Raw genomic sequence first — 13,490 nt, 5'->3', positions numbered from 1 at the left:
ATGTGCAAAAACGTTTACTCTCCCATGATCTCAGTGAACTGACGCCTGGTTTTATCTTGAATATACTCCCTAAATAGAGTCGTACGGTAAAGATACACTCCCTAAAGTTCCAAATCATCGTCAGGGAAATTCATACACCACGTCCTTTCATAGAGCCATAAGTGATTAGTGTCAAAGTTAGAGAATCATTTTCAACAAATGCAACCGACCAATTAGATATACCAAAGGAAATTCTTTATTGTAAACAAGATATAAAGTACAACAAAAGAAATATTGTGCAAACTGTAAATCACAAGGATTTTTTTTTTTTTATTTATTCAAAGAAAACTTTTCCAAGGGTCATTACGATGTCAGAAATCTCGACCCGATATCGAGAAAAATGTTAAATGGGTAGGTATAGGGACATTTTTCACTATATATTTTAAACAATTTGTTTTTGTTTTACCACTGTGTATGTCACCCACGACACGACAGGATATAACAGGAATACTGTTAACAAGAGTGAATGTTCTAGTGATTTTTCTACACGTCTAGTTCCACATCCCCACATAAACCACCTATAAATTAATAGGACAGTATCTGTCCATTTGTGAATAATGGTCATTAACGTTCTATATAATTCAATAAAGCACACGTTATGTCCTCATAACATACTTTACTGATGACATAAGCCATCTTTTTCAAGGAGTTATCTGAAATTCTCGATATCCCTTCCTTACAATATATATTTTCATCTTTGAATTTTTTTTCCTAAAACAAAGTGCAGTGTATCTTAGTCTCTAGGAAAACACATAGATATACAATTCTTAACTCTACACAAGAAACTGCAGGCAAACTAAAGTTCAAAGCATAATAAAATGCCTAATCATTTCTTAAAACTTTCAAAACAAAAATGAAAAAAAAAAAAAAGTTGTATTATTTGAGGATTCCAAATGTTGGGCCCTCTTTAGCAATATACAGCTAATCAATTCCAAATGTCAGCAATAATGTAAAAATGGCAAGGTCTATTTAGCAACTACACCCACCAAGTTGACTGGAAAGACGAGGAATAGTAAACAAGATAACTCTAGGAAAAGGTGACAATATTTATAATAATAAAAACGGACTTTATATCTCCATCTCTGTACCGTAGCGTTGATTTCCAGCCTCTCTCACTCTTGAGACCAGTGCTCTGGGAGGATCACATTGCAACATTGGTCTCAAGTACAAACGGCAAAAGTAAAGTAACAGGTTGTGCACACAAATTCGAAGTTTGTGCTGCCTGTGCTGACCTCATCGGAAACCTTCGAAGACTATGGAGAGGAGTAAAAGCTTCCCCATGTCTCTTAGGTGATAAGAAATGAATCCTGGCGCTCTGGCGGGCCTGTGACCACAGCGCTTCCTGTCATGGAACCCCGTCTGGGTGGGCCTCTGCTCCAGCGCCTCCGGAGGGCCACAGACTGGCATGGAAGCATTCCCGCATCACCGCTGGGCTCCCTGCTGTGACCAAAGCGAGTTCTTACTCTTCACCTTCTGGGTGTCACTGGGCGGGAGCAGCGGCTGGAGGTAGGGCAATGTCGTTCAGCTTGCTCACTTCCATCTGCCAGTTTGGGAGCTTCTTGGCGGACAGGTGGCGCCGGGCATGCTTGGTCAGATGGTCGCTCCTCATGAACCGCCGCTCGCACATGGGACAGGCGAATTTCTTCTCACCGGTGTGGGTTCGCCGGTGCCTGGACAGTTCATCAGAGCGGGCAAACCTCCTCTCGCAGCCTTTCCAGCTGCAGCTAAAAGGCTTCTCTCCTGAAACACACAATTCAGATGATCGTTACTACGCGTTTACTGTACGTCACACGCGCAATCGTATCTACGGATACGTTAAAAAATAAAAGCTACTAAATAAACTGTCAAGTATTGTATACGACTAAACTAACACACTGTCATGTCAGTACATCCGCTACTTCCAACATTCATGATCACGTTTACGCCTCTTCCCTTTATAAGAGAAGCCCAAAACAAAAAAGGTTTCTGAACTCCAGCTACCGTGCAAGGGCTTTAGAGACGATTTATTAAAGCAGCCCCTCACGACATTTGCACAAATCATCGTTTGAGAAAACTCAAACAAAACACCTTCGTGAAACCTCTGAGAGGGGCTTGCACGGGGTGACTATCACCCACGACCCTGGCTAACATGGCGAGCTCTTCCTTGAGATGCCTGGCTTCTCTCTGCGGCCACCGCCAAGAAAACTCCACCGGGACCTTCCACAACGCGAACGAGCAGCGTTCGGTACCTGTGTGCGTTCTCATGTGGGCCTTCAGGTGAGAGCTTTTGAAGTACGTCTTGCCACAGCCGGGATGGCCGCAGATGTGACTTCTGATTCTGGACGAGTCCATCTGAGGAGCGACTTTGGCGGCCGAAGGGGAGAACCCTGGAGCGGGGGCGATGGGGGAGAGTCTGGTGCCGTTGGGGCTCACCACGGGGGGCTTCGGGTTCGGGACCACGGGCTGCGGCACCACAAACATGACCGCGCCCTTGGGCACCTGCGGGCCCATGAACACGAGAGGCGGGCAGACGGCGGGCGGCTGGCTGGGCGGCGTGCTGGGGACCACGGTGGTCACGACGGGGCTGTTGGCAGGGAGGGGCACCATCTGGCAGATGACGGGCACGGGTGGCACTCCCCCTGCGGAGACGGCGGCGGGCGGGGACACCAGCACGGACTTCTGCTGGGGGGACAGGGAAGCCGGCTGAGACCGGCAGATGACCGTCTCTGAAGGAGGCGCAGGGAAGTCATAAGGGGCGGCGCCCGCTTTCTCATCGGCATCCGCTCCGGGGCTCCTCTCGCACGGCGAGCTGCTTGGGGACACGGCTGCACAGGGGACGCCTTTGCGGGCAGCCTCCACGCCGAGGTGGGCTCTCCTTCGGAAAGAGCTGTCCTGGCCGTGCAGGCCGCCGGCCGCTTTCACCGGGCAGGACTGGCGGGTGCACAGCTGGGCATCGGCCGTGTGCCGGATCACACTGGTTGCCTGAGCCTTGGGGAACTTGGGGACGGGAGCCGGGACTTTCTCTTCCTCCTTGAAAGGGGCGGCGAGGTGAGGCTTGGAAGCATCCGAGAACGATTTGAAGTGTCCGGTAGGTGGCGCTGGTGCAATCAGATTGGACACTTGAGAGGGTTCAAAGTCAGAGGGACTGTAAGGTGGCGTCAAACACTACAAAAGAGGGGGAAAAAAGCAGGCATAACAGTGTGAGAAATTTAAAGTGGAATTCATTAGTTAAGATTATAGAAAGCATGTCACTGGCATTCGTCTTAAAAACAACAATACTTACAAAGGCTGGGATCGTATGAAAATCAGGTGTACTAGGAAGCAAATTCTCTTCCTCCGACATGTCAGACACGGGAGTAACAGGTCTGTTTTCAATGTATTTCTTAAAATCAGTCTTCCAACTGCAGCTCATTGACATAAGCGCTTCTACAGCTTCAAAATCACTTTTCTCTGCAGTTTTGTTCCAGGAATACATACTCTCTTTTGATCTTTCAGAAATCATTTCCATTCTTTCCTCCTATAGAAAAAAAAAGGTTGAATACTTATAAACATATTTTTTTGTCATCCGAGTAAGACCAGAACACTGTACAATTTTTTTTTTCATTTTACACTATTTGCACAACTCTCCAAATTAAACATGAAATAATTTTTCGCCTGCTCTAAACCTTCCTCTCACATCTATGTTTGAACACTGAAATCCTGGTTAGGTAGAGAGGCGAATGTGATTAGCATTAAGGGGACGAAGGCCAAAGGCATCAGTACATTTGTGATAAATGAGAAAGAGAGAGAGAGAGAGAGAGAGAGAGAGAGAGAGAGAGAGAGAGAGAGGGAGGGAGGGAGGGAGGGAGGGAGAGAGAAGCACTTGGCTTGGAAGAAAAAGAGTTATATATGTTCCTTCCACTGGGGTCAAAGTAAGGATGGCTCTGAGAAATTATCTCCTTTTAAGACTTCCTTAAAAAACGCAGTGCAGCAGGCAGCTCTGGCCTGTTCATATCGACCTTTGAAAAGTCACTTCACACTTTGGGATAAGTCAACAGGATAAGGATTCTTCAGTCTCTTTCAAATCGGTGTATAAGATTATTTGAAATTAAATTTTTTTTTTTGATAACTTAGTTATCTATGGTGGAGAAAGAGAAATACTTGGGGGGGAGGGGAGAATCCCAAAACTTTAAGTTTCAACTTCTTCATGTGTGGGTTCCATTTAACACAATGGTTTGCTACTCACAATGACGGCCAGCTAATGCAATAATACTAAAATAAATAAATAAATAATGGGTAATCAGAAAATCTGATTTTCTACTCGGAATTTGCAAAAAGCCCTGGCTGCAAGGAGTTCGCAATAGTCAAAACACAGTATTTTAATTCTTTCAAGAACCGCTGGATGACAAGATACACAGCACACGCACCCTTTGTATTCACACGCACAGCTCCTTCTATCCAGTGTGGAACGAACGCCTCCCGTCAAACTGCACTTCCAGAACAATGGGTACTCCCCACCACCACCTCTCCCTCCCATTTCTCATGAACGTGATCCCATTCTTCCTCCCCAACCAGAAACTGTGCAAAAATACGCGAAAAGCATTCTTTACACGTTGCAAGGTATTATTCTCGACGCTTTTTTTTTTTTTTAATGCATAAACCTTTCGGGTGGAAACGCTTGGGAAACGAGCCCTCGCTCTTAAGCCTATCGCTAGCAATGCCATTACATAACGGAGCGTGCGTTTATTGCAGGCTGCAGCGGACAGCGCTGGTGATGTATTAAAAAAAAAAAAAAAAGGCCTCCATCTAGAGGCCAAAGCGAGGAAGGAGAAGGAGAGAAAAGGCAGGCGGGCCGGCGGCGGGGAGGAGAGTGAGGCGGGAAGGGAGGGAGGCAGGCGGGCGGGGAGGGGAGGCAGGGCGCGGGGCGGGAGACGGGAAAGGGAAGCGCGGGCGGCGGCGGAGGCAGACGAGGGGCGGAGGGAGGCGGAGGCGGCGGCGGGGGAGATCCTCGCTGGCGGGGCCGGGCGGATGGGGCCGCCCCAACCTCCGCGAGGCTCCCGGGTGAGTCACTGGGAACATTCCTCGCGAATCGCACGTCCCCGCAGCCCGGCCCCCGCCCCGCGCGCATTGGCCGGGGCCGGCGGGGGCGGGGGCCGGGCGGCGGCATGTGAACAAAGCGTGCTCCGCGGGCCCCGCCGCCGCGCAGGAAGCGCTCCCGGGGATCGCCGCCCGCCGCCACCTTTCACCCACTTCCTGCGCCGGCCCCGCCCGCGCCAACCGCCCGCCGGCCCGCGGGGAGGGCGGGGAGGGCGGGCCGCGGGGATCGCCCGGCGCCCGGCGCGCCCGCCCCGCCTCCCCGCGCCCCGCCGTTCCCTTAGGAACCGACAGCGGCCGGCGCGCTCCCGCCCCTGGCGGAGGCCGGCGCTGGGTCACTCGGGGACGAGACGCTCCCCGGGCGCACCCGCTCCCGGCCCCCCGCCCCCGGCTCAGCTGCCGGAGGAGGAGGAGGAGCAGCCGGGTCCCCGCGGAAACCCGGCCCCCCGCGCCCCTCCCGGCGGCCAAGCCCCCGGGGAGCCGGCCGAGCCCTCGGTGCTTCCCTCCCACGCCGCTCCGGGGACCGCAGTCCGCCCGGCTTCTCCCCCTCCCGCGCCCCCCGGAGTCTGCAGCCCCGGCCCCCGCCCCCCGCGTCTCCGCGGGATCCCAGACGGGCTGCCCCCGCAGGCTCCCGGCGCGCGGCAAGCACCGCCTGCGGCTCCCGCCGAGACTCAGGGCCCCCGCACCCGTCCACCCTCCTCTCCCCACCCCGCCCCGCTACTGGGTCCCGCTTTCCGCCCTTCCCTCCCCGCCTCCTCCAAGGGGTTCGCAGAAGGCGGCCACCTGCCCCCCCCTCCGGAGATGGGAGTCCCCCGCCGGCGTCTGGGGGCGAACTTCGGGTCCCCCTCCCCGGCGCTCTGCGGTCCGCGTGCCATCCCCCCGCATCCCCGCCGGGCACCCCTCCTCCCCGCCCCCGGGTATATCTGCTGAGCCGTCCCCCCCTCCTGCAAGCTGAACGGAGGATCAGACCCCCCGAGAGGGTCCCCTCCTCTCCGGGGAAGGACCCCGCCGCTCAAACGCTCGCCAGCAGCCCCCTCCCAGCCCGGATCGCAGTCCTGACCCAGGAGGCGGCTTCTCTCTCTCCGGGCGCCAGGTGCAGGGCGGCCCCCAGCCCGCTCCCTCTTCCGGCCCCCGGCCATCCCCTCCCTCGCTGGCCTCCAGGCTCCCTCCACGGAGGTGCCCCTTCCTTCCCCTCGCTGCACCTTGGGCAGACCTGTCTCTCCCTCCCTCGGCGCTCCATCCCATGCCGCCTCTCCTGACACCCCCCCCCCCAACCCGCCCTCACCGGAGCCCGGCCCGCAGGCGGCAGGGAACCTCCCGACTCCCCCAAGACCGACCGCGCTGCAGCCCGACCGGGTCCCCCTCCGGCGCGGCAGTCCGGGGCTGGCTCCTCGGGTTCGCGCCCCGCCGGCCGCCCAGACGTGGCGAAGCCGGGGCGCGCCGGGCATTCCCAGGTGGCTTACCGCAGCCTGCTGGAGGGAAGCGCCGGCGAAGTTGAGCATGGTTGGCTGCCTGCAGGCCGCGGGCGGGCGGGCGGGCGGCACGCTGACTGGCTGCGGGGCTGCGGGGCTGCCGGTCCAGACGGGCGCGCGGAGACACTCGACGCCGCTGCCGCCTCTGCGCTCCGCGCCGTCTGCCCCCTCCCCATTCAGGTAGCCGCTCCGCCCCGCCGCCGCGCGCCGCGGGCCGGGGGCGGGGCCGGGGGCGGGGCCTGCGGCGGGCCAATCAGCGGCAAAGGTGTGTGAGGCGCCGGCCAATGGGCTCGCGGGGCCACGCGTGATCAGCGGCTGCCCGGCAGCGTGAAGCCTGTGTCGGTGGAGCGTGTACACAGTCCCCGCCAGCGTGTTCCCGCGGCCCGGGGGACTCCCCGCGGCCACCTGACTCAGGGACACCCCCCCTTTATCCCTCGCCCACCCCCCGGGGGCCGGAGTCGTACCCCCCCCACCCGCACCACCCGGCCTAGGGGGCGGGGCCGGAGCCCGGAGGCGCGGTGGCGGCGGCGCGCCCAGGCACTGCGGAGGGCCGGCCCCACGTGGGTGGCGGGGAGGGATGCCCACTCCGCCGCGTCCCCTTGGCGCGGGGCCCTCCCGCCCCCCAGTCGGCCAGCCGCGGGGTGAGCGGGACGCCAGGCAGCCAGCCGAGCGGGGGAGGCGGCGGCGGCTGCAAGCTCTGGGGTCCGAGGAGCCAAGAGATTTGTATTTGGAAAACGCCAAACCTTTCCACGTCTGGCGAGAAAGCAAGAGCCCGCGGACCAGGCTGGGCTGCATCTCTGGAGCCTGTGCTTGGCTTTGCCCGGGCTGAGCTGCGGGGATCAAGGGGGGCTGGAGGGGGGCGGGGAGGGAGCGGAGGGAGCCGGGTAGCTGAGCCGACACCTGTTCCCGCGCCCCCCGCCCACGCCCCAGCCTGCGGCGCGGGCTCGCCCTCCCCACCCCACCCCACCCCACCCGCATGGCTGGGAGCGGCGCCCGCCCGGCCCGCCCCGCCCATCCTTCCTCCTGCGCTGCCCGGGAGCGGCGTGGGGGCTGCGGGGAGCCCGAGGGCTGCACCAATGGGGCGAAGGGAAGCCGTAAACCCGATTTTTTATTTTTTTTTTGGAATTTTTTTTAATCCTTTCTGGTGGCGGAATCGAGTTTGGAGCTCGAGGTAGTTAAAGTTTAAATTGAAGTCTACAAGCTGTTTTCAAAAATAGAAACCCCCACCCCAGGCCCCAGCCTCCGGAAACACCCCGCCTGGAACCTGGGGATTAAGGGCGGGAGGGAGGGATCTCCCGGGGTCGCCGGGGGCCCGCCCAGGCGCGCCGGGGACCTGCGCGCCACGCCTGGGGTGGGGCTGCTGCAGGGTGTTAGCTCGGTCCGCGCCCTCCACCGGCCCCACACACTCCCACAGCCTCCACCACCCTCCCTCCTTCCCTCTCCCTCTCTCCCCTCCACCCCCCCAACCCCCTCCGGGCTGCACGGAGGCGGGCGGGGCCCGCTGATGGGGAGCCTGCGGCCCTGCTCCGGGTTTGCGCCTTTTTAGCCGTTGGGTGCCGGGTCGCAGCCGCTGTTGGGGAGTCGGGTAGTGATAACGGGGCCTAAAGGGGGGCGGACATTTTATCTCCCTGGGACAAGCCGGACACGTGGCGGAGATCACCGCCCCTCCGGCGAGCAACCGAAAGGCTAATCATGTCCAAGTCCAATCAGCACTGGATGGGCACAGAAAAGGGACTAGTAACCTGAGCAATCGCCAAATCCATGAACGTTCTCCGATGACTTCTTCGGGTATATCTGAGGCCCAGGCTAGCCAACAACAGTAATTAATAATAATTAATAATAATAATAATGAGTCACAGGGCCAGAGCCGCCCACGGTGGGAAGGAAGGGAACTGAAGGGCCTCCTGTCGCTAGTCTGCTGGAGGGGCGCCAGCCCAGCAGCGCAGGCAGCTCTCTTCCTGTCTCCCCTCCGCTCCAGCCCGCCCCCTCCCTCTCCCCCTCCCCCGTCTGCGGGGTGTCCTTCCCGGCAGGCTTCCTTCCGCCCGGGCAGTCCCATCCTGTTGATCCGAGCCTCCTCCGGGGCTGGAGCAGCTGGCCCTGGGCACCTGCTGCCGCCGCCGCAGAGGAAGCCCCCGTCTGCGCCCCCCAGCCGGCAGGCCAGCTTTCCTTCCTGCGGGGGAGCCACAGCCAAGCCCTCCAGGTCTGAACCCCGGTCCCTCCCTCAGGAATGTGGGGCTGCTGGCCTGGTGTCCCAGCAGGCTGAGAAGCAGGGAGCTTGCACGGTTTGTGGGAGTGATTCAAAACAGGAAAGGGAAGGGAAAAAGGGGGTAGGAGGAACAGCGTGGAGGCGGTGGCACAATTCCTAGCGATTCAGAGAAAGATGTTCGCTGGCCGCCTCAGACTCCACAGAGCCAAAGCTAAGACCCTTGTTTCTGCTCTTCCTGCACCCACCCACTGTTTCCCACGCAGCCCTCCCCTTCTCCGGCAAGGCCCTGGGGCCAGCTGGTCCCCAGAAATGTCTCTCTCTCCTCTGTTCCCGCTTCTCTCCCTTCCATGTTGCTCTAGGTCCGTCTGGCATCCACGTCCTCTTGGTTTAAGCAAGCTGTAACCTCCCGCCCCAAACCACCATCCCCCCCAGTTCCTTTCCGGCGCCCAGACTTTCCACAGGAGGCCCGAGTGGCTTACTGGAAGTCACGACCCAATCGTGGCACTCTCTGCTTAAACAGGATCCTTGGCTCCGTTTCATTCAGAGCCATTCTACGGTGGGCCCCCGACTTCTCTCCCTCCCCACCCTCCCAACCCCATCTCCCACCCAGACACACCCCTGACCACAGCCACAACAAATGGCAGGCCGCTCCTCAAGCATACGGGACACTTGCGCGTTTCTAAGCCACCTACTATGTGTTCTAGTCGCTGGGTACAGGGACAGTAGCAATGGACAAGACCGGTGGGTTCCCTGCTCTCAAAAAGCTTGGGTAGGAAGGCAAAGACAGGTAGACAAGACATGCACGCGCACGCGCGCACACACACACACACACACACACACACGTTCACTTAGGAAGGCAGGTGAAGGAACTGTAACGCATAGAATTGCAGTAGAGGGATGTGACTGTGGGTCGCCGGCCTGGGAGGGAAGAGAAGCTTGCTTTGAGGAGGGAGCTGGTGAGCTGAAAACCTAATGAGAGGACAGGCTGGTCAGAGAGGGCGCCTGAGTAGAGGAAACAGCCAAGACGAGTCCTAGAGCAGGAGGGAGGTGCCCTGTGGCCGGAGGGGGAGAGTGTGCTGGGGAAAGGAGGGCACAGAGCGGGCACAATGAGGCAGGAGGAGCCCGGGGGGAGAGGGGGGCTGATGAATTTCAAGGCCCCGTTTGAAATGGAGACTATCTTTCACGTGCAGCAGGAGGCCATCGTGTCCAGGAAGAAATGCACTTTTTTTTTTTTTAATTTTTACCCTACAAGAGCTCCTTTGCCACCTTGTTGACACCTTTCGAGATAATTCATCGTTCCCCCCTACTTCTCCACACCTCCATGATCAGAGCAAAGCATGCGGCACATCCAATTGCCAGAAGTATTTTACAAAACTAAATTCTGCCGGCGTTCCACCCAGATGTGGCCACGTCAAGGTCATCTTTCTGGTTCCGTGTCTGTCCCAGACCGGGCACTCAAGATTTTTAAATGGGTAAAAGAAGACTGTAGGTCGTCTCTGAAGACTTCCTGGGGTTATGAACAGAATGTGGACTGATGCCTAGGCAGAAGCCTGGATGCTTCCACACCTTTCCTTAGCTTGTATCATGGCAGGGCCAGGCCTGGAAATCTGTCACCTTGGGCGTGAGTGAGAGGAAGTCCGGGGGCAGACACACGCCCCCTTTCCTGCTGTCGGGGCTGGGCTCTCCTTCCATCAGAACAGTGAAGGAGGTGGGAGGAGGTCAGTTATGGCTATTAAAGCACATTGTACCCAAGAGCCATCTCTGCGTTCCTTTGCAGTCAGTGGGTATCATCAGCATTCATCCTCACCCCACCATGTGCCGGGGACCAGCTGAGCTCGGAGGAACAACTATCCAATATAAAACAGACACAGCTCCTGTGCTGAAGGAGCTTCCAGTCTAGTGGGAGAAGGAGATGAGTGAGCCAGGCATGACTGTGGAGTGGAGAGTGCTAAGGAAGGGGTGTGCACAGAATGTCCTGGGAGGGCCAGGGAAGGCTTCCCCCAGCTGATCCTGAGCTGGAGGAGTAGGGGAGGGAGGGGGGCGGGCTTGCTGAGGTGGGGAAAAGAGAGAACTTTGGGGATTCAGGATGCTCTAAACTGTCTGATTACAGATTTGAGAGGTAGGGTAAGGAGCCCAGGGTGTAAAAGCAAGCAGCCCAGAACAGTGGTTGGCAAACTGTAGCTTGCGAGCCACCTGCGGCTCCACAGCCGTGGTTTGCCACTCTGTTGACTAATGAGTTTGCCCACCACTGGGATAGGGGCTTCATCACAAGGAACAACAACAGCCTGTAATTACTGGAATCGAGAGTCTAGGTCAGTGATCAGCAAACTCATTAGTCAACAGAGTGGCACACCGCTGCTCTTGAGCCCCATGTGGCTCTTGAGCCGCAGTTTGCCGACCACTGGCCCAGACCATAGAGGGCCTTTGTGTGCCCTGCTAAGGAATGTAGACGGAGAACTTCTGTCCAGAGGACAGCGGGGACTTACCGACAGGCTTTAGGCAGGATCGATGCTATAGAAAACCCATGCTGGCCCCGGTGGGGAACAGACCAGAGTGTGTGTGTGTGTGTGTGTGTGTGTGTGTGTCTAACACCAGGGAAGAGGCTCTTGTAGTAACGCAGGCAGGAGACAGTGTGACACCAGAAACTGGCAGGACTGGGTCATTGATTGGATGTGGGCATGAGGGCAGAGGGAGAGGTGGAGGAGGACTGCTGGGTGTCTGGCTTGATTCATTGGTTGAAACAGGACAAAAACGAGACTGTAAAGCTCAGGGAAGGGACCCTGGGAGGCAGGAGCTTTCGGTGGGGGAGGAAGAAAAGAAAATGCCAAACGGGAATTAGAACATGTAAAGGTGAGATTACCTGTGGCCCATCCAAATGCAGATGCCCAGGAGGCGGTTGGAATTTCAGGTCTGGAGCCCAGGAGAGAAAGCTCTGGGCTGGAGATTAACGTGTGGGAGTCGCCCCGGCCGGTGTGGCTTAGTCTGTAGGAGCCTCATCCCATACACCAAGAGGTCGCAGGTTTGATTCCGGGTCAGGGCACGACCCTGGGTTGCAACCAATCTGTGTTTCTCTCTTACATTGATGTTGTGCTCTCTCTCCCTAACCCCTCTGTTTCAAAATCAAAGACAATGTTCTAGGGAGAGGATTTTTTTTTTTAAAAAAGGGGGGGGGGCGGGGAGTCATTAACATGTAGGTGGTAGCCAGAGGATTGGATAACATCCCCTAGAACAGTGGTCGGCAAACTGTGGCTCTCAAGCCACATGCGGCTCTTTGCCCCCTTGAGTGTGGCTCTTCCACAAAATACCACGGCCTGGGCGAGTCTATTTTTGAAGAAGTGGCGTTAGAAGAAGTTTAAGTTTAATAAAATTGGCTCTCGAAATAAATTTTAATCGTTGTCCTGTTGCTATTTTGGCTCTGTGGACTAATGAATTTGCCGACCACTGCCCTAAGAGTGAAGAATAACAGTAAGAAAACTGAGGGTGGGCAGCTGGGGAGCTACAGGCAAAAGAAGGTGACCGAGAGGGAACAGCACACGGTGAAATGCTGGCCAAGGGCGACCCAGCAAGTACTTCTTTCGTATACGCTGAGCGTAGGACTTCTCGGCCTAATGTAACAAAATGGCGACAAGAGGCAAGCCAGGGCTGGTTCAGAAAGTAAAAGTGTCAGACAACCTTAAAAAAAATTATCCCCTCTGTTGATCGTTATTAGCTATTTTTATTAGACTTAGTCACCCTGGTTTTTAAGCTCATTAAAATATTTATTTTTAGTTTTGAACTCTTTAAGTAGTTGGGTGTGTCCCCCCCCCCCCTAAAGATGGCTACAACACCACCTCCCATTCCATACAATCTTTTCCGATGGGACTGCCATTCCTGCTTCACCAGGTGAAGTTGCTTTCCCCAACTTTATTTTTTAATTTAATTTATTTTTTAAAATATATTTTATTGATTTTTTACAGAGCGGAAGAGAGAGGCATAGAGAGTTAGAAACATCGATGAGAGAGAATCATCGATCAGCTGCCTCTTGCATACCCTCTCCTGGGGATGTGCCCGCAACCAACGTACATGCCCTTGACCGGAATCAAACCGGGGGCCCTTGAGTCTGCAGGCCAACGCTCTATCCACTGAGCCAAACCGGTTTCCTCTCCCCAACTCTTTTTAAACAGTATTTTTAAGAATACATTTGTATTGATTTCAGAGAGGAAAGGAGAGGGGGCGAGAGAGATAGAAACATCAATGATGAGAGAGAATCATTGACCAGCTGCCTTCTGCACGCCCCACAATGGGGATTGAGACTGCAGCCTGGCCATGTGCCCTGACTGGGAATTGAACCGCAACCTCCTGGTTCATAGATCAATGCTCAACCACTGGGCTGTTTCCCCAACTCTTGTTCCAGGATTCACTTTGACCAATGGAATCCTGGGCGGGGGCAGTGGGACTGGGCACCTAGGTCTCAGGGAAGCCTTTGATGTTTCCCTTTTCTCCCACTTGGGAACACAGCCCCCAGGCAGAAAAGCTTACAGTGAATTAGTGAATGGGTAAGAGAAAACGTGGAGAGAGAATGGCCTCGGGAGGAGACCAGGGTACCCCAACCACCAGCCAGGACCAAGCATGACCAGCTGACACAGCCCGAAGCAGAGATAAGCTCTACTCAAGTACCCACGGGATCATGAACAATAAATGGAAGGGCAAGGCAGGTGGGATTTCCTGCTTCTCTTCCATGG

At 56.2% G+C, this 13,490-nt stretch overlaps 1 protein-coding gene and 1 long non-coding RNA gene across 3 annotated transcripts; one reads left to right on the top strand and one right to left on the bottom strand.

The window, feature by feature from the left end:
• Positions 1-217: 217 nt before the first annotated feature.
• Positions 218-6,693, bottom strand: KLF10 (Kruppel like factor 10). Of its 2 annotated transcripts, none has more exons than XM_036436664.2 (4): positions 6,555-6,693; positions 3,302-3,535; positions 2,268-3,183; positions 218-1,779 (listed from the first exon to the last, which is right to left on the bottom strand). In XM_036436664.2, exons 1-4 carry the CDS (start codon positions 6,591-6,593, stop codon positions 1,520-1,522), a joined length of 1,449 nt encoding a protein of 482 aa, XP_036292557.1. In that variant the 5' UTR covers positions 6,594-6,693; the 3' UTR covers positions 218-1,519. The 2 variants fall into 2 exon arrangements, with proteins under 2 accessions (XP_036292557.1, XP_045437304.1); XM_045581348.1 differs by lacking the exon at positions 6,555-6,693 and adding an exon at positions 5,042-5,179.
• A 1,429-nt stretch (positions 6,694-8,122) lies between these two features.
• On the top strand, positions 8,123-10,620 carry LOC123652293. Its single transcript, XR_006741552.1, has 2 exons — positions 8,123-8,763; positions 9,960-10,620. It is a non-coding gene; the product is annotated as an uncharacterized LOC123652293 (long non-coding RNA).
• The last annotated feature ends 2,870 nt before the right edge of the window (positions 10,621-13,490 follow it).

Source organism: Pipistrellus kuhlii, unplaced genomic scaffold (assembly GCF_014108245.1).
Source record: "Pipistrellus kuhlii isolate mPipKuh1 unplaced genomic scaffold, mPipKuh1.p scaffold_m20_p_14, whole genome shotgun sequence".
Classification (NCBI taxonomy): Eukaryota; Metazoa; Chordata; class Mammalia; order Chiroptera; family Vespertilionidae; genus Pipistrellus; species Pipistrellus kuhlii.
Note: the sequence above shows the minus strand (reverse complement) of the source record. Positions and strands in the feature narration are given on the sequence as shown.